At 44.2% G+C, this 24171-nt stretch overlaps 1 protein-coding gene across 3 annotated transcripts in view; it reads left to right on the plus strand.

The window, feature by feature from the left end:
- Positions 1 to 12042: 12042 nt before the first annotated feature.
- The window catches only part of acot7 (acyl-CoA thioesterase 7), a 262472-nt gene continuing 250343 nt past the window's right edge, over positions 12043 to 24171 (plus strand). For 2 of the 3 annotated variants that reach the window (XM_068017117.1, XM_068017118.1), the window contains exon 1: positions 12043 to 12300. In XM_068017117.1, the coding sequence (XP_067873218.1) occupies positions 12242 to 12300 (59 nt within the window). In that variant the 5' untranslated portion in view covers positions 12043 to 12241. Of the gene's footprint in view, positions 12301 to 23671; positions 23782 to 24171 lie in introns of those variants that run through there. The other variant, XM_068017119.1, reaches the window with a different exon arrangement.

The raw sequence follows: 24171 nt of genomic DNA on the forward strand, positions 1-24171 counted from the left end.
GACATAGCAGTGGAAGCCTTTCCCATGCGCTTATTGATTTCTGCATTGGGAGACATGTGATAGTTGAGCCTAGGTAGGTGAACTCTTGAACCACTTCCTGAGCGTGGTTGCAGATATTGATGGATGGAGCATTTCTGATGTCCTGTCCCACGATGTTTGTTTTCTCGAGGCTGACGGTTAGGCCAAATTCGTTGCAGGCAGCTGCAATCCTGTCGATGAGTCTCTGCAGGCACTCTTCAGTGTGAGATGTTAATGCAGCATCTTCAGCAAAGAGGAGTTCCCTGATGAGGACCTTCCGTACTTTGGTCTTTGCTCTTAGACGGGTAAGGTTGAACAACCTGCCACCTGATCTTGTGTGGAGGAAAATTCCTTCTTCTGAAGACTTGAATAATATCAATATCACTAAACACATTGCGGTGCAAATTGACTGCAACGTTTCCCTACACTATAACAGCGACTACACTTCAAAAGTACTTCATTGGTTTTGCACGTTCAGATATAGTGAAAGCTGTTGAGAAATTTAAGTTCTCTACTTTGGAATGAACAGTGACATCCTGTGGACAGAATATAAACAGCGCCAAAGAGTTTACCTAAGTCTTGTTCCTTTTCAGTTCTCTGATTAAAGACTATTAAACATTTCAATGGCCCAGTATTAGCTGGGAAAATAATGGCGAGTTTAATGCTCATGCTGTTATTACTGTGTAAAAAAACCCCCCAGCAATTTGTGAGGAGAAAAAGATACCCTGCGAGTTGCGAAACGCCAGAAATTGCGGGACGTTAGCCTCATGAAAACAGCAGCTCCCATCAAACTGAGGTTCAACGAATTACTGCATTTGCGCTAAATGAATTAAACTCACCACAGTAAATTAGGACGAGTACTTAAAGATGCAACCACCCTGTTAGTGCTGCAATTTATAGTCTTGACACAACACTCAATCTCGGAGGCCCAGAAAGGAAACAATTGAAACTGCGGAATCTAACTCCCGCAAGGTAGTAAATTGTTCTTAGAATTTTTTTTTTAATTTGAAAATTTAATTCATTTTCCTTACTTTTCGTTTGTCTCTTTTTCCCCCTCCCTATTAATGCAATCTTTCTTTCCCACTCTTTATCTCTCTGTATCTAATTTGACTCTAATTCACCGTTTTTCATTCTCCGTCAATTCTGTTTCTGTATCTTAAAATGTCATTAGTGAAGGAGATAGACTGTTAGTTTCATTGTCCACCGAGGCCCTAGATATCCCGTTCCAACAATTTACGGTGCAAGATTTCTGAGCTGAAGGGTAAGGATATAATTCCAACAATTGGGGCACATTACATCCACAATATTCATGTAATACACAGTTTTGCATTGACAAGTGGATACTACCGCACTAGCGTTAATGGATAGATTTTACAATAGTGCGCACTCTCTACCCGAATACTTTAAACTTGTTTTGTGGAATATATTTACTTTCACATTAACAGCATTTGACAACGATGATGTCTTCCAAACAGCGACGAAAAAAGCTAGCAACAGACTTTGCCAGGATAGTATCACCATAAAGACGAACATAATGTAACAGCATTAATATTTATATTATATTTATATAGCACTCAAAACATCTCAAAGTGTTTCTCACCAGGGCGGAAATCAGAAATTGACGGTCACCCGAGCCATTTTCTACTTTTATCTGGAGTTGCAAAATGGACTGGGTCCAGAGGGACACAATGTTCAAACCTCTGGATAAAGGAGGAAAAAAACGTACCCAACGTCGCCCTCATCCTGATGACCATCTTCGTGTGCGGCTGCATCAAGCTGTGCGCAGAGCCCCAGTACACAAACACCAAGTGTCACTACGTGCTGAGGTTCTATCTGTCCCCAATGTTGCGAAGGATGGGTCTGGCCACATTGCCACGGAACGCTCCATTCAGTTGGACCGTGCTGTACTACCGTTCCTTCATGGAAAAGCTTGTGCAGAAAAACACCTTTGACCACCAATCCATCAGGCAGTGGTCTGCATGGAATGTCTTCAAGGCCCTATGGGAAAAGGAGATGGTGGAACCTGTCAGATGGTTCCCCGAGCAGACTGCCAAAGTAATTTGGCAGAATGCCTCATCAACAGAACTTTCAAACAAGCACCAAGACATAGCTTGGCTGCTGGTGAGAAGGGTCCTCCCCGTCAAGTCCTTCCTGCATGTCCAGAGTGTCACCGCCTCTGCACACTGCCCTCAAGGTGGCTGTGGTGGGGAAGAAACTGTTGCCCACCTCCTTCTGGAATGTGCCCTTGCAAAGTAGATCTGGAAAGAGATGCAGTGGTTTATGTCAAGATTCATCCCAAGCATCTCTAACACAGGAGTCTGTGCTTTACGGTCTGTTCCCAGGGACGCACACTGAGATAAACATCAACTGCTGCTGGAGGACCATCAATTTGGTGAAAGACACTTTTTGGTCTGCCCGAAACTTGCTGGTCTCACAGTGCAAAGAGTTGTCCATGACTGAGTGTTGCAGACTGGCACATTTCAAGGTCCAGGCCTGTGTGCTGAGGGATGCAGTAAAGCTTGCGGCAGCCGCCGCAAAGGCTCAATGGGGAAAGGCCACTGTGTAAGGCCCTCCCGCCAAAGTATACCGAGGGGCTGGAACCTGTGTAAAATCCCTTGGGCTGTATGCACCAAAATATGGTCTTGCTGTGTAATGCATTGCATGAAACGTTTGGCCACTCAAGGACAGAGGAGGGAATCTATGTGTGGAGCCAGAGGAAATGGGTGAGGTACTAAATGAGTACTTTGCATCAGTATTCACCAAAGAGAAGGACTTGGTGGATGATGAGTCGAGGGAAGGGAGTGTAGATAGTCTGGGTCATGTCATTATCAAAAAGGAGGAGGTGTTAGGCGTCTTACAAAGCATTAAGGTAGATAAGCCCCCAGGGCCTGATGGGATCTACCCCAGAATACTGAGGGAGGCAAGGGAAGAAATTGCTGGGGCCTTGACAGAAATCTTTGCATCCTCATTGGCTACAGGTGAGGTCCCAGAGGACTGGAGAATAGCCAATGTTGTTCCTTTGTTTAAGAAGGGTAGCAAGGATAATCCAGGAAATTATAGGCCGGTGAGCCTTACGTCAGTGGTAGGGAAACTATTAGAGAGGATTATTCGGGACAGGATTTACTCCCATTTGGAAACAAACAAACTTATTAGCGAGAGGCAGCATGGTTTTATGAAGGGGAGGTCGTGTCTCACTAACTTGATTGAGTTTTTTGAGGAAGTGACGAAGATGATTGATGAAGGAAGGGCAATGGATGTTGTCTATATGGACTTCAGTAAAGCCTTTGACAAGGTCCCTCATGGCAGACTGGTACAAAAAGTGAAGTCACACAGGATCAGAGGTGAGCTGGCAAGATGGATACAGAACTAGCTCGGTCATAGAAGACAGAGGGTAGCAGTGGAAGGGTGCTTTTCTGAATGGAGGGCTGTGACTAGTGGTGTTCCGTAGGGATCAGTGCTGGGACCTTTGCTGTTTGTAGTATATATAAATGATTTGGAGGAAAATGTAGCTGGTCTGATTAGTAAGTTTGCGGACGACACAAAGGTTGGTGGAGTTGTGGATAGTGATGAGGATTGTCAGAGGATACAGCAGGATATAGATCGGTTGGAGACTTTGGCGGAGAAATGGAAGATGGAGTTTAATCCGGACAAATGTGAGGTAATGCATTTTGGAAGGTCTAATGCAGGTGGGAAGTATACAGTAAATGGCAGAACCCTTAGGAGTATTGACAGGCAGAGAGATCTGGGCGTACAGGTCCACAGGTCACTGAAAGTGGCAACGCAGGTGGATAAGGTAGTCAAGAAGGCATACGGCATGCTTGCCTTCATCGGTCGGGGCTTAGAGTATAAAAATTGGCAAGTCATACTGCAGCTGTACAGAACTTTAGTTAGGTCACACTTAGAATATTGCGTGCAATTCTGGTCGCCACACTACCAGAAGGACGTGGAGGCTTTGGAGAGGGTACAGAAGAGGTTTACCAGGATGTTGCCTGGTCTGGAGGGCATTAGCTATGAGGAGAGGTTGGATAAACTCGGATTGTTTTCACTGGAACGGCGGAGGTGGAGGGGCGACATGATAGAGGTTTACAAAGTTATGAGCGACATAGACAGAGTGGATAGTCAGAAGCTTTTTCCCAGGATGGAAGAGTCAGTTACTAGGGGACATAGGTTTAAGGTGCGAGGGGCAAAGTTTAGAGGGGATGTGCGAGGCAAGTTCTTTACACGGAGGGTGGTGAGTGCCTGGAACTTACTGCCGGGGGAGGTGGTGGAAGCAGGTACGATAGCGACGTTTAAGAGGCACCTTGACAAATACATGAATAGGATGGGAATAGAGGGGATACGGTCCCCGGAAGTGCAGAAGGTTTTAGTTTAGGCAGGCATCAAGATCGGCGCAGGCTTGGAGGGCCGAATGGCCTGTTCCTGTGCTGTACTGTTCTTTGTAAAATGGAATGGCAAGAGTTGTGAGGCAATTCACTTTCTGTATCGAAGGAAACTGATTTCTTTTGCACTTCTTGGAATATCAAATTGGAACTGCTTTGTAATTTTTGTTACAGATTTTTATGAATGAAGTATATTTTAGGAAAAAAAATAAAGGGATTGACATCTGCCCCAGAGAAAATTGAGGAGCTCAAAAGGGATTACAAAGGTTGGAGAACCGTGAAACCTCTTTAAGTCTCCGGTGCACTGGTGGGAAGCGATCAAGGCAAACATCGAGGTTCTTCATCCTCAAACGTGTTCAGAGGGTGAGAGAGAGAGAGAGAGACAGAGGAAAATGGCCTGACTCCAGAAAAGAAAGCAGAATCTGCTCCGGCTGAAGTCGATGGGGGTCGAGGTCAAGGAGGATCTCCAAGAGGTCAAGAGCCAGTGGGCCTCACTCTTTGCCACGAAGGCCTCCAAGATCATCATCCAGTCCAGAGTCAGCTCCGTTGAGCAGGATGAGATGTGCTTGCATTTCTTCTTCCAAAAGGTACACACAGAGAGCTCTGTGACAGCAGCCTGAAGGAAAGGGATGGCTCGGTAACATCACCGCAATCTGACATACTAGGGATTAGCAAATCCTTTTATGCTGGGCTGTACGACGTGAAGCCCACAGATAGCACGGCCTCCCAATCCTTCCTTTCATCTATCATGGAGGTCTTAGATGACGGCATGTGGGAGAGTTTGGACAAACTGCTAACTCTGGACGAGCTGACAAAGGCTGTCAAGTCCTTCGAGACAAGTAAAACTCCCAGAAGCGACGGCTTACCGCTTGAGTTGTATTCAACTCTGTGGGACTGGATCAGTCCAGATCTGCTGGAAGTATATGAGAGCATGCTTCTGGCTGCCAGCATGTCAGAATCCATGAGGAAAGGCATCATCACCCTCATCTACAAGCAGAACGGGGAAGAGGGCGGAAATCAGAAATTGGCGCCCCATCTCACTGCTTAATGTAGACTACAAGATTCTGTCCAAGGTCATCGCCAGTCGGGTCAAGTCTGCTCTGGAGTTGGTGATTCACACCGATCAGATCTGTATGTACCCGGCAGGAAGATCTCTGATATCCTCGCGCTACTCAGGGATACGATCGCTTATGTATGAGACAAGGGGGTGGACACCTGCCTCATCAGCTTGGACCAGGAGAAGGCTTTTGACAGGATGTCGCACACCAACATGATGGACGTGCTTTCCAAAATGGGGTTTGGGGTGGGAATCCGCAGTTGAATCCAACAGCTCTACACAAACATCAGTAGCACAGTCTCAATCAATGGGTGGGAATCAGAAAGTTTCCAGATCCATTCTGAAGTCAGACAGGGCTGTCCTCTCTCCCATCTTGTTTGTTTGCTGTATTGAACTTTTTGCTGAGTCCATTAGGAAGGATGTGGGCATAAGAGGAGTGACAATCCCAGGCAGTGGAGGAACTCCGGTCAAAGCCTCCGTCTACATGGACGCGTCGCCGTCTTCTGCTCGGATTCGCGGTCCGTTTGCAGACTGATGAGCATCTGCGACCAGTTCTAACTTAGTTAACCACGAGAAGAGTGAGGCCATGTTCGTTGGGAATTGGGCTGACCGATCCTTTGTTCCCATCGCTGTCAGAGCAGACTACGTGAAGGTGCTGGGGAAGCGATTCGGAGGGGCTGGGGCGTGCACCAAAACCTGGAAGGAGCGAGTAGCCATGGTACACCATAAACTGAGCATGTGGGAGCAGCGATCTCTCTCCATTGTGGGTAAGAACCTGGTCATCAGGTGCAAGGCGCTCACGTTGTTGCTGTTTGTGGTGCAGATCTGGCACATTCCCTACTCCAGCGCTGTGGCGGTCACCCGAGCCATCTTCCGCTTTATCTGGAGATCGAAAATGGACCGGGTCCGCAGGGAGACAATGTTCAAACCTCTGGATAAAGGGGGAAAAAACGTACCCAAAGTCGCCCTCATCCTGATGGCCACCTTTGTGTGCGGCTGCATCAAGCTGTGCGTAGAACCCCAGTATGCAAACACCAAGTGTCACTATGTGCTGTCCCCGGTGTTGCGAAGGATGGGTCTGGCCACATTGCCATGGAACGCTCCATCCTGTTGGGCTATGTCGTACCACCTATCCTTTGTGGAAATGTTTGTGCGGAAAAGCACCTTTTGACCACAAATCCATCAGGCAGTGGTCTGCATGAAATGTCCTAAGCCCCTGCGAGCAAAGGATATGGTGAATCTTGTCGGATGCCTGAGCAGAGTGCCAAAGTCATTTGGCAGAATGCCCCATCGCCAGAACCTTCAAACAAGCACCAAGTCGTAGCTTGGCTGGTGATGAGAAGGGCCCTCCCCGTCAGATCCTTCCTGCACGCCCGAAGTGTCACTGCCTCAGCACACTGCCCTCCAGGTGGCTGTGAAGTAAAAAGTATCCCTTTTTTCCCCAAAATATTCTTTTATTCATAAAAATTTGAAAAAATACATTACAAAACAGTTCAAATTTGACATTTTGGAAAGTGCAATAGAGATCAGATTCCTTCGATACAGAAAGTGAGTTGCCTCGCAACTCTTGCCATTCCATTTTATATGTAATGTACATTTGCATTACATAGCAAAAACATTTTTGGTGCACACAGCCTGAGGGGTTTTACACAGGTTCCAGCCCCTCAGTATACTATGGTGGGGGGGCCTTACACAGTGGCCTTTCCCCATTGAGCCTTTGCAGCAGTCTACGTGTTGAGGGACGCACTAAAGCATGGGGCAGTCCCTGCAAAGGCTAAATGGGAAAAGGCCACAGTCTAAGGCCTGCCTGCCACTGTATAATGAGGGCAGGAAACTGTGTAAAACCCCTTAGGCTGTATGATTCACATGAAATGAATGTGGTTGATATCACGTGTAATTGCAATTGTATTGAGGCACCTCAGAGTCCCATAGGTTGTGTGGAAAGAACCCGAACCATATTCCAATTTCTGTAAATGACCAATTTGAAATTTTATGGAATGTCCTTATAGAAACTGTATGAATAAAGTATATTTTTGCAAAAAAAAAGGAAGACATTTTACTTCTGTGGTCGGGAAGAGACTGTCACCCATGTCCTTCTGGAATGTGCCTTGCAAAGAGATGCAGTGGTTTGTGTTGAGATTCATCCCGAGCAGCTCGATAACTCAGCACTCAGTGCTCTACGTGCCGTTCCCAGGGATGCACACTGAGACAAACATCAACTTCTGCTGGAGGACCATCCACTTGGTGAAGGATGCTTTTTGGTCTGTCTGAAACTTGCTGGTCTTCCAGTATAAAGAGATGTCAATGACTGGGTGTTGCAGACTGTCACATTCCAATGTCCGGGCCCGTGTGCTGAGGAAAGCACTAAAGCTTGGGGCAGCCGCTGCAAAGGCTCAATGGGGAAAGGCCACTGTGTAAAGGCCCTCCCGCCATACTATAGCGAGGGGCTGGAATCCATGTAAAACCTCTTGGGCTGTATGCACCAGAGAATATTTGATATTAAATTTAAATGTATATTGTAAATATAACCTGTAATGGCAAGTGTAGTGAGTCACCTCCTGTACTGTATTAAAAGAAACTGATCTACATTGCACTTTGTGATGTCAAATTTAGATTGTTATGTAATGTACTTTCACAAATTTTATGAATAAAGTATATTTTTGGGGAAAAAATAAAGGGAGACTTTTTACTTCAGTGCACAATGTACACTGACAGCATGCATTGGGAAATCGGCACCCCTACCCTCAGACCAGCATTGTAATGAATAGAAAATCACAGGCTCGGGGTGCAATTTCCTGACACGCTCCTGACATGTGTTAGAAGAAAGAAAAAAGACATGCACTTATATAGTGTTTTTCAGGACCACAGGATGTCCCAAAGCACCTGAGAGCCAGTTAAATACATTTTTGATGTGTAATCACTATTGTAAGGTAGGAAATGGGGAAGACAATTTGTGCACAGCAACACTGCAATGGCCAGCAATACTCCACAAATGGGCAATGTGATAATGACCAGATAATCTCAGCTAAATTGAGTACTAAAGTGGAAAATATCCCAAATGTAAGAGTTCAGTGGCATTTGTTGTATAGGCAAAGATGGCAGCCATTCTGCAATGGCCAGCAATACTCCACAAATGGGCAATGTGATACAATGCCCAGTTAATCTGCTTGTGTTTGGTGTTGTTGGTGGAAGAATTTTTTCCTGAATATCAGGAGGTCTTCCTCTTCACATAGTGTCATCGGATCTTTACCATTCACCTGGATCGCAGAACAGGTAGGTGGGATCTTGGTTTAACAATTGATCTGAAGAATGGTACCTCCAACAATGCAGCTTTCCTTTAGTACACCTTCATGTCAGCTAGATTATGTATGAAACTCCTTGTGTGGGACTTAGATGGTGCACTGCTTTAGTACATTGGAGCATCAGTATGCAGTGCCACAGGTCCTATTTCCATATGCTACTGAGTTTCCAATCTTGGCTGCTTTGCTGTAGGGCAGCATCCTTACAGGGGTCAGCACCTGTTGAAAGGTAAATCGTGTCTGATTGTTGTCATGCGCCTCTTAGCATCCAGTTTATGGCTGTATTCACAGAGCTCCAGGAACAGGTTTGTTGGCTGATTTCACAGCTGCAGGATGTGTGTGGCCTGGGGCCAGTGTGAGGAGATCTGACTTTGGGAAAGTGTAATAAAATAGGCTTGTCTAATCAATAGAATAAAACAATTTGCACAGAAGCAGACAATGTGTCTGCTGAGTGCTTCTCAGCAGTGATGAATGCAAGTTCTGGCACGTTGTGGGAATTTATGTATAGAATTGAACTGTTCCTAAATTATAACACAATAGCCTAAGGTAGCTAGTGACAATGCTGTCAGAACAGTTAATTATTCAAATCAGATAAGTGTTTGAAATGTTAGTCTACAGCAGCTTGGCACCTAACTAAGAGAAGAGTAAGACATCAGGCCCCAATTACCTTACTCTCCTGGTCGATGAGGCTTTTTTCAGCATTTATGATATCCTGCACTATCTGGCTCTGGCCTTTTACTTGGGTTTCACAACTTAAGATCATGCAGTGCTCATTCGTCACAGAAAGTAGCTAATGGTTTGGTATGCATTATACATTGATTCTAGAAACGGGAAAGCACACCCAACATCAATCACATTGGGATACCTTAGGACCTTACTATGTTCTTTTCTTTTTTTTCTTTCTTCTTTCTTAAAGGCACTATATAAATGAAAGTTGTTGAGTGATCTAAAAGGTGAGTCCGATCACAAAACCATTTAGACATAGGGAATGTGCTTTTTAAAAATTATACATCAAAATTCTATCTCCTGGCAAATTACAGTCTAAACACCTTTCTTTGATATTCAGTGGCATAACTGAATCTCCCACCATCAACATTCTGTGGGGGGCTCACCATTGACCAAAAATTCAAATGGACCAGTCATATAAAATCCTTGGCTACTAGAGCAGGTCAGAGGATATGTAGTCTGTAACAGTGACTCATCTCCTAACAACAACCTACAAGGCGCAAGTCAGGAGTGTGATGGAATACTCTCCACTTGCCTGGATGGGTGCAGCTCCAAAAACATTCAAAAAGCTCAACACTATCCAGGACAAAGAGTCCACTTGATCAGCAGCCCCTTCACCACCTCAAATATCTACTCCCTGAACTGTAGCTGCAGAATATACTATCCATCAGATGTACTGCAGCAACTTGCCAAGGCTTCTTTGATAGCACCTCCAAACCCACGACCTCCATCATCTAGAAAGTCAAGAGCTGTAGGTGCATGGGAACAACATCACCTTTAAGTTCCCTTCCAAGTCACACAGCATCCGACCTGGACATTTATCACTGCCATTCCTTCATTGTCACTGGGTTAAAACCCTGGAACTCACTGCCTAACAGCACTGTGGAAGTACCTTCACCACATGGACTGCAGAGGTTCAAGAAGGCAAGGTCACCATCATCTAGGTTGAAACTTCAGTGCAGTTCTGAGGGAATTGCCATGAAAACCCTACATGCCAAATGGGAAATATAAATTTCATCAATTGGAACCTTGTCTTAGACTTTTTCTGGAAATTTTTACAAATAACTTCTTTTAAAAAGAGTAACCCGGCAGCCAAGATGGCCACTGAAATTTACATTTGAAACACCAAAGGATTAGATGGGAGACAACATGACTGATTCAACCTAGCCAGAACAATGAGGTGCTCTCTGATTACATTACCTGAAATGGCTTTACCAACATGGTCACCAAGAGCCATCGACACCCATTGACTTTGAAAGAGTCAACCCCTTCCAAATGTGACTTTTAAGGTGTGGTACCTTGAATCTCAGAAGATTCCAGAAGGGCCCGAATAACCTAACAAAGAGGTTTCGGAATGTCATGTGATTGCTGCGCAGCTCTGGAGAGACTAAGCTTTGTCACTCAGAAGGACAGTAACTGAAAGCCATCAAGGAGGCAGCTCACATTCTCTCTCTCTCTCTCTCCAGTAAAGATCCAGAGAAACCTCAGCTGCAACTGCTAAAGCCCCAAACAAACAGACCAACACAGCCAGCAACTAGGGGACAAGGATCAAACCCCCTCTTCTGCCTTCCGGAGCCTGAAAAGCAAGCCTGCAACTGTGCACGTGACCCAGCGAGGACTTCAGGACTACAATTTCAACTAAGGACTCTAGGACTGATGTTCAGTATTTAAATTCCATTTATTACAGACTCAACTCCAACCACCCAACTCTGTTTTTCTGTCTGTAATCTAGTTGTGTGTGTGTGTGTGTGGCTCTCGTGTGAAATGTGTGCATGGATGCGTAGTGTATTATGGTAATTTTAACCGGTTTAGAGTGTTAAGGATAATAAACTTACATCTTCCTTGTTTAAACTTAAGAAAACCTGTCTGATTGGTTCATTGGCAATTATATTAGAGGAACAGGAGCAAGCGCTCACTGAGGTGGTAAATATTATCACTGTGTAAAAAGGATAAACGCTGTTGCAGTGAAACGAGAGAAGGGGCGAAAGGGGGATCTGAGACCCCCTTCCTCACCCAGTCGTAACAGAATACTAACCTGTCAGGTGAGATGTTAAACTGAGACTCTATCTGGCTTCTCGGGTAGGTGTAAACAATACCATGCTACTATTCAAAGAAGAGCAGGGAAGGTATTCTGGCCAACATTCATCCCTCGAACGACACCAACTAAAATAGATTATCCCGTGCTCACTTACCATATTGCTGTTTCTGTGACCTTGCTGTGCACAAACTGGCTGCCCAGCTCTCCTATGTTACAATAGTGAGTGCACTTCCAAATTGGCCGTGATACAATTTGAGGTGGCCTGGTGGATGTGAAAGGTGTTCGAAGAATCAAACTCCTTTATATTTTAAAAAAAACAACTCAAAAAGTTATGACAAGAAGTAGTTGGACTATCAGGACAGGAAATTTGTGCCCCAAACAGGTAAATAATATATAAATGGAAAGATGGATTAAATGTGGATTATTGATGCTGTGAGTGTAATGTTGAGTTAGATGAGGTGTGATGAATGCTCCTCCCCTCTGTGTGTGTGTGTGTGTGTCTGAGCTTTCTCCCTGCCCTCTACCCTTCCTCCCCCACTCTCCCTCTGCTCTACCTCCCCCCTCCCTCTGTCCATCCCCCTACCCCATCGCCCTCTGCTCACCCTACCCCCCCGCCCCCTCCCCCTCCCCTCCCCTCCCCCTCCCCTCCCTCCCTCCCTCCTCAGACAGCACCTGGAGCCGCAGCAGCATCAGGACTCTGATTCGGATCAAGGCTCGCCGCAGGATGGAGTGCATCACCAAGCCGCAATTCCAGAGCCCCGGCTGCTCCATCCAAGTCAGCAGGTAAAGGAAAGGGGTGTTGGAGGGGTTGGACAGGGAGACAGGGCGACAACCACCTCCGGCGCCGCGTCGCCCCTAGCAACCGCCAGCCGGGCCCTCCATCCCCGCGCTGGCCTGGGAAAGCCGGCCGGCGCCGCAGCACCGGGCGGGGGAAGGAGAGGGAGGAGGCTCCGGCTCCGCTACACAAGGACATGGGGGTCATCCTCCCCCATCATCTTCACTCCTCCCCAGGAACTGAAATCAATGTTCCTCCCCCACAAACATAAAATCACCCAATTCTGCACGTCAGAATTAAATCCCAATCAACGTTTAACTCCAATACAAATAAATATTGTAGCAGCTCTTAAAACATCTGTTGTGTTGGAGGCAAGGAATTAGAAAGAAATTGGAGAGTTGATTCTGCCCCCAGGCAGTTTCTGTCTTGGAGGTGATGTTATCTCAGGTGCACTGGAATGATAGCAGGAATGGGAGCCACACTTACTCAACATTGGGAAGTCAAAGGGATTGTTTTTGGTTCTGTTCCAGACTCCATTCTCTGGAATTCCCTCCCTGAATCTTTCTGCCTTTCCACCTCTCCTCCTGAAAACCTACCTCTTTATTCACCTGTCCGAATGTCTCCTCCTCTGGTTCAGTGTCAGTTTTCGTCTGATTAAATTCTTGTGAGGCACCTTGGGATGTTTTACTAACTTAAAGTTGCTATACAAGTGCAAATTGTTATGGTAGTTGACTCCATCTCCCCCTCGGCTACTCTTAGTCTGAAGCAGACTATTCGTGTTCGTTGAACCTAAGCTGAGCTTTAACATCGTGTCTTATCCATCACCAGTGCTGTTTACCTCCACCACCATGAGGGTAATCACTCAAACTCTCATGCATGCCTTTATTACTTCCAGACTTAACTGTTCACTGTCCTTGTTAGATGCTGAGAGGATGTTTCCCCTTTGTGGGGGAATCTAGAACTAGGGGGCACAGTTTCAAATTAAGGGGTCTCCCATATAAGACAGAGATGAGGAGGAATTTCATCTCTGAGGGTCGTTAGCGTTTGGAATTCTCTTCCCCGGAGAGCAGTGGAGCCTGAGTCACTGAATATTTCCAAGGCTGAGTTAGACATATTTTTGATTGACAAGGGGGTCAAGGGTTATGGGGGGCAGACAGGAAAGTGGAGTTAAGGCCACAATCAGATCAGCCATGATCTTACTGAATGGCGAGCAGGCTCGAGGGGCCGAATGGCCTACTCCTCTTATTTCTTATGTTCAATCTTCCAGCCGCTAACTAGTCCAAAAGTCCTTCTCATCATTCTTCCACCCACTCCCAGTTCTTTTTGGCTCCATCCCCCAATATATTACCATTTAAGAACTTTTTCCTCATTGCTAAATCACCCTATAACCTTAACCGCCCATTATTTCTGCATTCTCCTCTAGCATTATACATGTCCTGCACACTCCAGTGCTCTGACTCTGACCTTCAGTTCACACTCCTTATCGTCATCATTGATGGCAGAAACTTAGGCATTTTGGTCCTATTTGCCAGGAGCTCCATGCCTAAACCTTCACACTACTTTAAAAAAAAAACTTCCCAAAACTCATGTAATTCACTGAGTGAATTTAGCCTGTTGACAGGGATAGTGTGACTGCTTTTGTCATTTTCTGTGATATGAGGGTTGTTACAAAATAGATTGAAATTGGCTGTAAACTTCATTCTGTTTATTGATATTTTGTGTGTAATGAAAAACAAGTTTGTTGAATTATTGTTGACCTCGCCTCACTCAGCCTGCCTTCTGGAGGATGGGAGAAATGCATGAGGGAATGTGTGAGTTTACTGAGTCCAATATACACAACTTGGGGTTCCATTATAATCTCTGAATCACACTATTACAACGATAGGTGTGGGACAGTAAGAATAAATTCCTGATCATTGGACCCTTTGTGGAGGGGTGGTGTGTAGTTGCATATCATCTTCTTCTTCTTCTTTGGCCTCTTTGTCTCGAGAGACAATGGGTAAGCACCTAGAGGTGGTCAGTGGTTTCTGAAGCAGCGCCTGGAGTGGCTATAAAGGCCAATTCTAGAGTGACAGACTCTTCCATAGGCGCTGCAGATAAAATTGGTTGTCGGGGCTGTTACACAGTAGGCTTCTCCCTTGCGCTTCTGTCTTTTTTCCTGCCAACAACTAAGTCTCTTCAACTCGCCACTCTTTAGCCCCGCCTTTATGGCTGTCCGCCAGCTCAGGCGATCACTGGCAACTGACTCCCACGACTTGTGATCAATGTCACAGGACTTCATGTCGCGTTTGCAGACGTCTTTAAAGCGGAGACATGGACGGCCGGTGGGTCTGGTACCAGTGACGAGCACGCTGTACAATGTGCCCTTGGGGATCCTGCCATCTTCCATGCGACTCACACGGCCAAGCCATCTCAAGCGCCACTGGCTCAGTAGGGTGTATAAGCTGGGGATGTTGACTGCCTCAAGGACTTCTGCGTTGGAGTTACGGTCCTGCCACCTGATGCCAAGGATTCTCCGGAGGCAGCGACGATGGAATGAATTGAGACGTCGCTCTTGGCTGACATGCGTTGTCCAGCCCTTGCTGCCGTAGAGCAAGGTACTGAGGACACAGGCTTGATACACTTGCACTTTTGTGTTCTGTGTCAGTGCGCCATTTTCCCACACTCTCCTGGCCAATCTGGACATAGCAGCGATGCCTTTCCCATGCGCTTGTTGATTTCTGCATCGAAAGACAGGTTACTGGTGATAGTTGAGCCTAGGTAGGTGAACTCTTGAACCACTTCCAGAGCTTGGTCGCCAATATTGATGGATGGAGCATTTCTGACGTCCTGCCCCATGATGTTCGTTTTCTTGAGGCTGATGGTTAGGCCAAATTCGTTGCAGGCAGCCGCAAACCTGTCAATGAGTCTCTGCAGACACTCTTCTGTGTGGGATGTTAATGCAGCATCATCAGCAAAGAGGAGTTCCCTGATGAGGACCTTCTGTCCTTTGGTCTTTGCTCTTAGACGGGTAAGGTTGAACAACCTGCCATCTGATCTTGTGTGGAGGAAAATTCCTTCTTCTGAAGACTTGAACACATGTGAGAGCAGCAGGGAGAAGAAGATCCCAAACAGTGTAGATGTGAGAACACAGCCTTGTTTCACGCCACTCAGGATAGGAAAGGGGTCTGATGAGGCGTCGCCATGCTGAATTGTGCCTTTCATATTGTCATGGAATGAGGTGATGATACTTAGTAGCTTTGGTGGCCATCCGATCTTTGCTCGTAGTTTGAAGAGACCACGTCTGCTGACGAGGTCAAAGGCTTTGGTGAGATCTATGAAAGCAACATAGAGGGGCATCTGTTGTTCGCGGCATTTCTCCTGTAGCTGGCGAAGGGAGAACAGCATGTCAATGGTGGATCTCTCTGCTCGAAAGCCACACTGTGCCTCAGGTTAGACACGCTCAGCCAGCTTGTGGAGCTTATTTAAAACGACTCGAGCGGACTTTCCCCACTATGCTGAGCAGGGAGATTCCACGGTAGTTGTTGCAGTCACAGCGGTCACCTTTGTTTTTATAGAGGGTGATGATATTGGCATCGCGCATGTCCTGTGGTACTACTCCCTCATCCCTGCACAGGCAAAGCAGTTCATGGAGTGCTGAGAGTATAGCAGGCTTGGCACTCTTGATTATTTCAGGGGTAATGCCGTCCTTCCCAGTGGCTTTTCCACTGGCTAGAGAATCAATGGCATCACTGAGTTCCAATTTTGTTGGCTGTTCGTCCAGCTCATCCATGACTGGCAGAGACTGGCTGCATTGAGGGCAGTCTCAGTGACAACATTTTCCCTGGAGATCTGAAATATGTAACAGTTGCCTCTTAGAGATTTGAGTTGTCAGTGACAGTCTGGTGACTCCTGCCTCCATTACTCTTCCAGTTTTTTCATCTGTGGGTGTCATGACTTAAGTCCCTCTTATTGCTGTAATGAGGTGATTGGCCTGTGGAAACCACAGGGTGGTGACTGGCTGGATCTTTTTTCTTCCTTCAGGCAATGGCTCTCTGCTTTGCTCTTGGCCATCTCGCTAGCTCTGTTTAAGCCTGACCTCCCACTTGATCTCTCACTCCCATCAGAGCCTCAAAGAGGTAGATTTTGACTTTGTGTGATTCGTGTAAAGTGGTTAATAGTGAGTCAGCAGCCGAATTTACATCTCTCCTGATATATATTTCCCTTGACTTATACTGACGCTGTCGTGAGCGGTACTGAGGAAATGCTGCACTGTCAGAGCTGCTGTCTTTCGGATGATACCGTTAATCTGAAACTCCATCTGCCCTCTGAAGTGGCACTTTGGGATGTCCTAAAGTTATATAAATGCAAGATCTTTCTTTCAAATGGAAATGAAAATTCAGAGGGACATAAAACTGGCTGCTGATTAGCTATCACCCAATTTACATCACCGCACAAAGTCAAGATCTACATCAAATTAGGTCTGCTATACTTGCAGTCCAAGTAGCCCCATTTCTAGTGCCTTGGGTCTACTCCCAGCTCAGGGATACATTTCCCTGCCCCTCCCACCCGCTAATCCAGTTGCTGCAGCCCTGGAGTAGAAAAGTGATGAGTGGGGAACTAAGTAAGCCTGAGCTTGGAGCAGAGGCTCAGGTTGTTATAGCATAGCAACAATGGCTGAACAGGCTGCAGGAGATCCACAAGTGCAAAATGAAATGCAGTAAGTTCAGTTTGAAACGGCCAGTAATTTTTCTTTTAAAACAAAAGCATGTTTGCACTGTAAAACAATGCTGAAAATACACAGCAGATAAGTCAGCACCTGGAAAGAGAAAGGACAGGATATTGTTTCAGGTGTGTACCCAGCAGTAACTCTGATGAGGAACAAGCTCAATGTCAAACCTGCCTGCTCTCTTTCCAGATGCTGACTGGCGTGCTGCTTTTTTCTCACAACTTCTGTTGTTGTTTCTGATTTAAATTATTTGCGTTTTTTCTTTTTTTGTTTCTATGTTTCTACAAGATGTGTGTGAGATGTGCATTTGGTATTTAAAATTGTTTACTAAATTTAAATGTATTAACAGAACAATGCACAAAACAATAACTGAAGGGAGATAGCCTTAAAAGCAGCAACTGTAAACATATCTTGATGCCTGAAAAATAGAATAGACAAATATCTAGAATAGTTTTTATTTTGGTGCAAGTTTTTTTTGAAGAGTACTGTTTGATCTGCATTGTAGGATCAGAGCTTTTGGGTGAATTGATATCTGTTGACATCTACTGGTGACAGTGATGAATGGCGTGCCTGCTTATTAAATAGGGCAATACCGCAAATCGTCAGGATACAGGATCCAGCATAGAAGGAGCTCGCAGGACTGAAGGAGCAGTCACTGACTTACCCATTTGATTTTATCTGTTTGCTGCAACTGGTATTTGGCAGAGGAGATGAATGGAACCCAGAACAGGAGTGTCCTGATGACTATCTTTCTTCTTTGACTATTGGACCTGTTTGAATTTTGTGGAGGCTGTTTTTGTCTTATTGGTGCATGAATCATAAATCAGCACATTGCAACTCGAGATAGATGCAAATAAACAGAAATGGGGATTTAAACTTTATCCAAGGCTATATGGTGTGCAGCTAACTGGTCAACTGAGACAAAAAGCTTCTAGTCTTAGATGAATGTTAAGCTTGCTTTTTTTAAAAAAGCGATGTGGGGGTGGGAATTGCAGGAATAGTGATATTCATTGTTCACAACAGCAATGAAATAAAGTGATGATGGGGATTGAGCAAAAAGTACATGTATCGCTTCTGGAGCAGGATGCTGCTCTCCGCATGAATGGGTAGAGATAAATTTTGCTAAGTATTTCATTAGCGTCTTTGGCAGAGAAATAGTACATTATTTATAAGAAAATAGAATCTATGACAGTGCAATCTCACAGCTTGAGTCATTACACTAACTGCTTTGTAAAGATTGAAAGCATTTTAATATACATTGAGATCCATGGTTTAAGATGTGTTGTCATTTGGACCAGTGTCCAGTGTTAAACCATGCTTGTGCTGGTTAATGATCTCATGACACTACTTGGAGAGGAGCAGGGAGTTCTCCCAGTGGTCTAGTCAACATTTCTTCCTCAATAAAGTCAATTCAAAAGTCTTGTGGGTGTTGCTTGAGAAGCAAGTTTGATTGGCAGCATTGTTTGAGTTTAACAAGCTTATATTTAAAGCTCATTTACCCCAATCAGTTTTTTGAAATGTATATCTCAAACTAGCTTGTGCAAATTGAGGAGTTCATCTGAAGGCATTAGGGAGAGACTGTGGATGATCAAAAAGAAACCACCTGTTAAAGATTAATATTGAGGGAGTTTGTTCTACCTACTGTACATCCAAATTGCTTCTGTTCACTTACCCACTTCATCCACAAATAAATTACGTTGGAAGTTGAAAGCCTAAGCCAGGGCCTGGTGAAAGTGTTCATTCTACCACCTTTTGATCAAGGAAGTTCATGTGATTCCATGTGATTAAACCAGGAAACTGGGTTTTCTGTTTGATGTCTGGGAACGCTACACTGACTTAGGCATTGAGCAGGTAAAGAACATGTTGGAAAGTGAAAGCTCGGCTGTGGGAATGGCCCGAGAAGTGGAACCTTAGGGAAAATATCACCAGTAAAAACCTAAAAGTGTATCAAACTGAGCGTGGCAGAAACAGTGAGCTGTTGAATTTTGATACCTGTATGATGCTTTACAAGCTTAAATGAACAAGTAGCTAAAGCTTTAATTTGTTGATCAATATATATCAACCACATCTCAACTTTCATCGCTACACCGACTTGAACTTCCCTAATCTCAAAGAAGTGTTGAAAATTACAAAGTACAAAGACTTGCAGAACCATCACCATGGAATGTTGCCCACTGAGAGGCAACTGGACGGAATAATAATTCAAGAAAGTTCTTTTATTGCTTTGTTTCTGTAAAATAAAATCCAAATGTGTTTGTTATATAAAAAAAATCTGCTGAGCTTGTTAAAACTTCCCTCACGTGGTGAAATCACGATCATTACTTGATAATCATATTTATGTGGCTGGTATTAAATATTCTACAAAAGCAAGGGGCAGTTCTGATGGCAGGTCATTGAGCTGAAACATTAACTCTGTTTCTCTCTCCACAGATGCTGCCTGACTTGCTGAATATTTCTAGCATTTCCGGTTTTTATTTCAGATTTCCAGCAGTCACAGTATTTTGCTTTTGGGCTAATATCAATTGGTCAGTCACTGGAAAAGTGGAGGCTGTCATAAATATTCTGATGGTTTTTTAAAAAAAAAAGGAAATTATCATTGTAAACTCAGGCATGCTCATTTTGCCAGTTGTAATAAGGACAATAGAAATTGCTTTTGTGCCTGTTATTTCTGAACAGCTGGCAGTAAAAGCAAAGGCAATGTTCTAATTCTGTGGGCAACAATGGTTAGGAATGTGTTGGTACAAAAATGCAACCCTCCTTGCCATACCATGATACTGTCTTGACTTTCACCTCCCTTTTTCGGGAAGGGATTGTGAATCTCGGGTGCATATAGGAAGCAGACCAAGTGAAGCATTTTCACACTCCCATTGGATGAAGGTGACCCGAAAGAACATGAACCTAGAGAAGACTGATGTTACAAAATATGGGGAAGGTGGATGGTATCATCAAATTTGAGAACAAATGTGATCCTCCACTGGGTAGAGGTAGATTTCTCCCGCACATTAGGGTCTTATGCCCCATTGCAAGATTGAAACTTAGGGCTGCGTTGCTGAGGTTCCTAAGCCCATTCAAGGGTATAAACAGCATAGGTAATGAGAAGCCGCATGGTACATCGTCTCCAGCACTGATTGCAATAAAAGAAGGACTTGATCCGTCTAAATGTAGGTTGGGGGAAGAGCATGTGAAGGTGGATTCAGCTAGAAGTGCATGGGTCGAGACCTGGCCAGGCTTTGGAGCTGGCCAGCAATATGACTAAGAATATAACAAAGGAAGGACTATTAGGAATCAAGTTATTGTGTGAACATTTGTGACATATTTGCTTTTTTTTTTAATATAATGTCTTATTTCTACTTCACATTATCTCAAGATCTTCACAAAGTATTAGTTATGTTTCATAACCAACATTACAGCGGAACAAGTTGCCCTCGTATGTGTTAACATCAGGAAAGAAGCAGCAAATTGGAGGGACTGTGTATGAACAGATGCTATAAATAAAACAACCTATCTTCTCAACCAGCTCTTAACATGTATACATGGATACATTTGGTAAAAATAACCACAATATTATGGTATCATAATACCAATTGTGGACCCCACCAGTTCGGTATAGCAAAATGATTGTGAAAACAACAGTGCAGGAACAAAGTTGATGGGCTGCAGAATATATGAGTTCGAAGTCACTGTGGAGCATGGTGTCCAAGCTCTTGTCTTCGTGGGCTATATAGGTGTATACCATGGACCCTGGGGCCACAAATGAGTAATTCCTTGATCTAGAGTTTCCAGTGGGGAGAGGTGCTTACGTGGAATGTGTCTTGGGAAATCACACTTAAGAGTAGTGAGAAAGTGGACCTTGCTACCGTATAAAGTGGATGAGGTGAACACCATGGTTGCATTTAAGGAGCATCTAAAAGAGTACACGAGGGAGAAAGGAATAGCAGGGTATAGTGATAGGGTTAGATGAAATAAGGTGGGAGGAAGCTTGTGTGGCGCATAAATACCTGTAAATTTCTTTTATGCAGCGAGTTGTTCCGATGTGGAAAGCATAACTTTCAAAAGAGAATTGGATATATACATGAATGGGGAAACATGTAGAGCTAGCGATTCACACTAATTGGGTAGAATGGCCTCCTCTGTGCTGAAGGATTCTATGACACCAATTTTTCACCCTCGTTGGCAAATAAAATCTACTGCAGCATGAGAAGAGTTAATACAAATCAGTTAGAGTGACAATAGATCTGATATGTTACTGAACCAGTTAAGCAAAAATTTGAAAATATTTTATGGAACTAAGTGAGGATGTGAAATTACGCAAGTAAAGTATGTAAAGGGTGTGACAAAAGATGCAGATATAATCAGTTTATTGTACTTTGACCTCACATATAGGTTTGGGTTTTATTTTCATTTTTAGCATCCTCCTTTCTCTTCCCGCCCTTCAGAAAGTGCTATCTATTGAAGGGTATTGGTTTCATGGGTTTCGTCAGTGCCTCATCCAATCAGTCAGCCCTGTTATCCTAAGCTGTGGCTGTCAGCAGACTATTTAACCAGGGAAGGCATCAGAGCTGAGCCTGATCCTGTTCTCTCTAATGTTCCATGCAAATGCACTTTCCAGAAAAAGTCACTGGATTGGGATCAGGTGTGGTAACCCTAAATGATTTTTCCTTCCCTTGTCCAAGGCCACTGAGACCCATTGCAGCCGCTCACGGGCTGCGTTGCCTAAGGTCAATACTGAGGTTTCAGAAAGCACTTTATTGCTTTTTGTGGAGATTTATCATTTATAATAGTAAAAGGTACAACAAAATCTTGCCAGTAATTGGACTCAGCATATGGACTCAGCACATTGAATTAAAAAAAAGAAACTAAATATTGGATGCCAGATCAATTGGACAGTTGGCAGAGCAAAATGAAACAGTCACAGGAGGAAAGAGACAATGAAGGAGAGCAGGAGTGAAAAAGAGCGGAGGGGGGTGGGGGAGAGAAAATAAAGTTAGAACAAAGCATTGCTTACATAGTGAAGTGCACAGTCCAGCTTTTGTTAGATTTTACACATGTGGGTTTCTAAAGCTGTGAATTTAGTTGGAGATTTACTATCACAAAAGTTTGGCCATGTTGGTGTAATGGCAAACAGGGTAGAATTGATAGTGGTCAAACCAGCCATAGTTCCAGGTGTTGACGTCATTCCACTGTTAGGATACAAGCTAGTCTGGAATGCCACATGGACCACAATTACTGTGGAGTCATTAGATGTGCGGAATGCCCTGGAACTATGCATTGGGCCTCCAATGTGGAGACCCACTCGACCCTGGCATAAATCTGAGCTTGTTGCCGACTGGGCTGAAGCTATCAAACAAAATAGCTCGACCAAATAATTTCTGGAGAGGGTTGGCTGGAGACAGGACCGTTCGTATGTGGTGGTCAGAACTAAGCATTGACTCTCACTTGAGCTCCATGTAAAGTGGGAGGTGGATTTCTAAATCAAGCATAGCAGAAGAGGTGTTGGAGGGATGAAACAAATAGCAGATTGCTTCTCAAGTGACTTCAGCACAGGGCAAATGCCTATCTCATCTGTCTCAGTTGGCATTTCTGATTCGATATAGTATTTAAATAGCATTTAGTAATAGCTTGGTGAATAAGAAACTATGATGTAACCTGATTCCAAGTGGGTCTAAACTCTATGGATGAAGGTAGCAGCCCGTTGTTAAAGTTTGGGATTGCTCATCAGATGGTTAAGAGAGCTGGCACTATATATAACAACACTTGAAAAGACTTGTGATGAGCTATCATGTAAATGAAGATTGACTGTGTCAGTCCCAAAAACCATTTTACTTACCTTTTCTGAGAAGAAGGGGACTAGGCCTTGCATTTATATCGTACTTTTCATGACCTCATGACATCTCTAAGTGTTTTACAGCCAATGAAGTACTTTTTGAAATGTAATCACTTTTTGGCTCATCATCTGAACTTTCTTGTCTCCAATGCTTGTCCTTCCTGTGTTTCAATCATATATCCAGTTGACCCTTACTGATCTGAAAAATGGTCATGTGGGTGAGGTCAGAGGGCTGCTGCCACCAGTGAAACCAATCTTCATCATGAGACAGCACCTTTGGGATAAGAGGGGAGAAAAACAATTGTAGCCCTGCAATTTGTGCCTTAACTCACCTTTTTGAGTCTAAATCAAAATATTTCAACATTTTTGTGGTTTTTATGCTTTCCTTACAATTTGCTGACTCAGGACATACTGGAAAAGGACCAACAGAAGAGTGGGAAAAGCAAGCCTAGGAGACAGAAATATTTACACTATGGGCCCACTGCAGACACACTGAGGTCTATCCTATCCCCTTCCTTCCAGGAAAAAAGGAAGTAGAGTGATATTTTAAATTTATTTTTGGTAAATTGAAGAATGAATGGTCATTGTCTTTACTGATCTTTAATTTGCATGCAATTCAGTTACCTTGACAACGAGATTCCAACAACCTGACTCAATTGGTGCACCCTCTGTCACAGTCTGATTTGTGACATCTGTGTTCAAAGAAGGACAACCACAAGCCGCATACAATTTTACAAGTAGCTTGTGGGCGGTTTCTGTGGAATTTGTGACATCAACAATGACATCAAAAGCAGCACAAACGGAAAGCTAAAGCTGACTAGAGTACCCGAGGTTTACTATATTCAGCAGCCTGCTGCCTCAAGCACTTAACAGATGCTCCCTACATTACTGTGACAAGCCTTTTATGTCTTGTACTCAATTGTGACACCTCAGCCTTCTAATGACGACGATAATCAGGTACTGTAAGTAAGGCTACTATAGCTTGTATTTTCAATCAAACTTTCTGAAAGGAAACGTGTTGGCTTTCACATGGCTTAAAATTTACTGTTGTGCAGTTAAAATGAAACATACTATTTGTCTTATCCTTTTTCTCCTTACTTTTTACACATCCTGTGTGAAGGGAGTTATATGAAAGTAAGTTGATGTATTGTTCTATTCATACTTATTAATTACTTCCCTGCCCAGTATTTGCAGTTAGTTATTTCCAAGCTGGTGATAGTATTCCATGTAGATTGAAAAGTTCTAAGGGTGTTGTATCAGTCAAAAGATTGTTATTTGATTAAGATCACGGGAAACTGATCTAATTCCAAACTGTGACTAAATTCACTTGTAGATGACAGTTTTACA

This window comes from Heterodontus francisci, chromosome 37 (assembly GCF_036365525.1).
Source record: "Heterodontus francisci isolate sHetFra1 chromosome 37, sHetFra1.hap1, whole genome shotgun sequence".
NCBI classification, from domain to species: Eukaryota; Metazoa; Chordata; class Chondrichthyes; order Heterodontiformes; family Heterodontidae; genus Heterodontus; species Heterodontus francisci.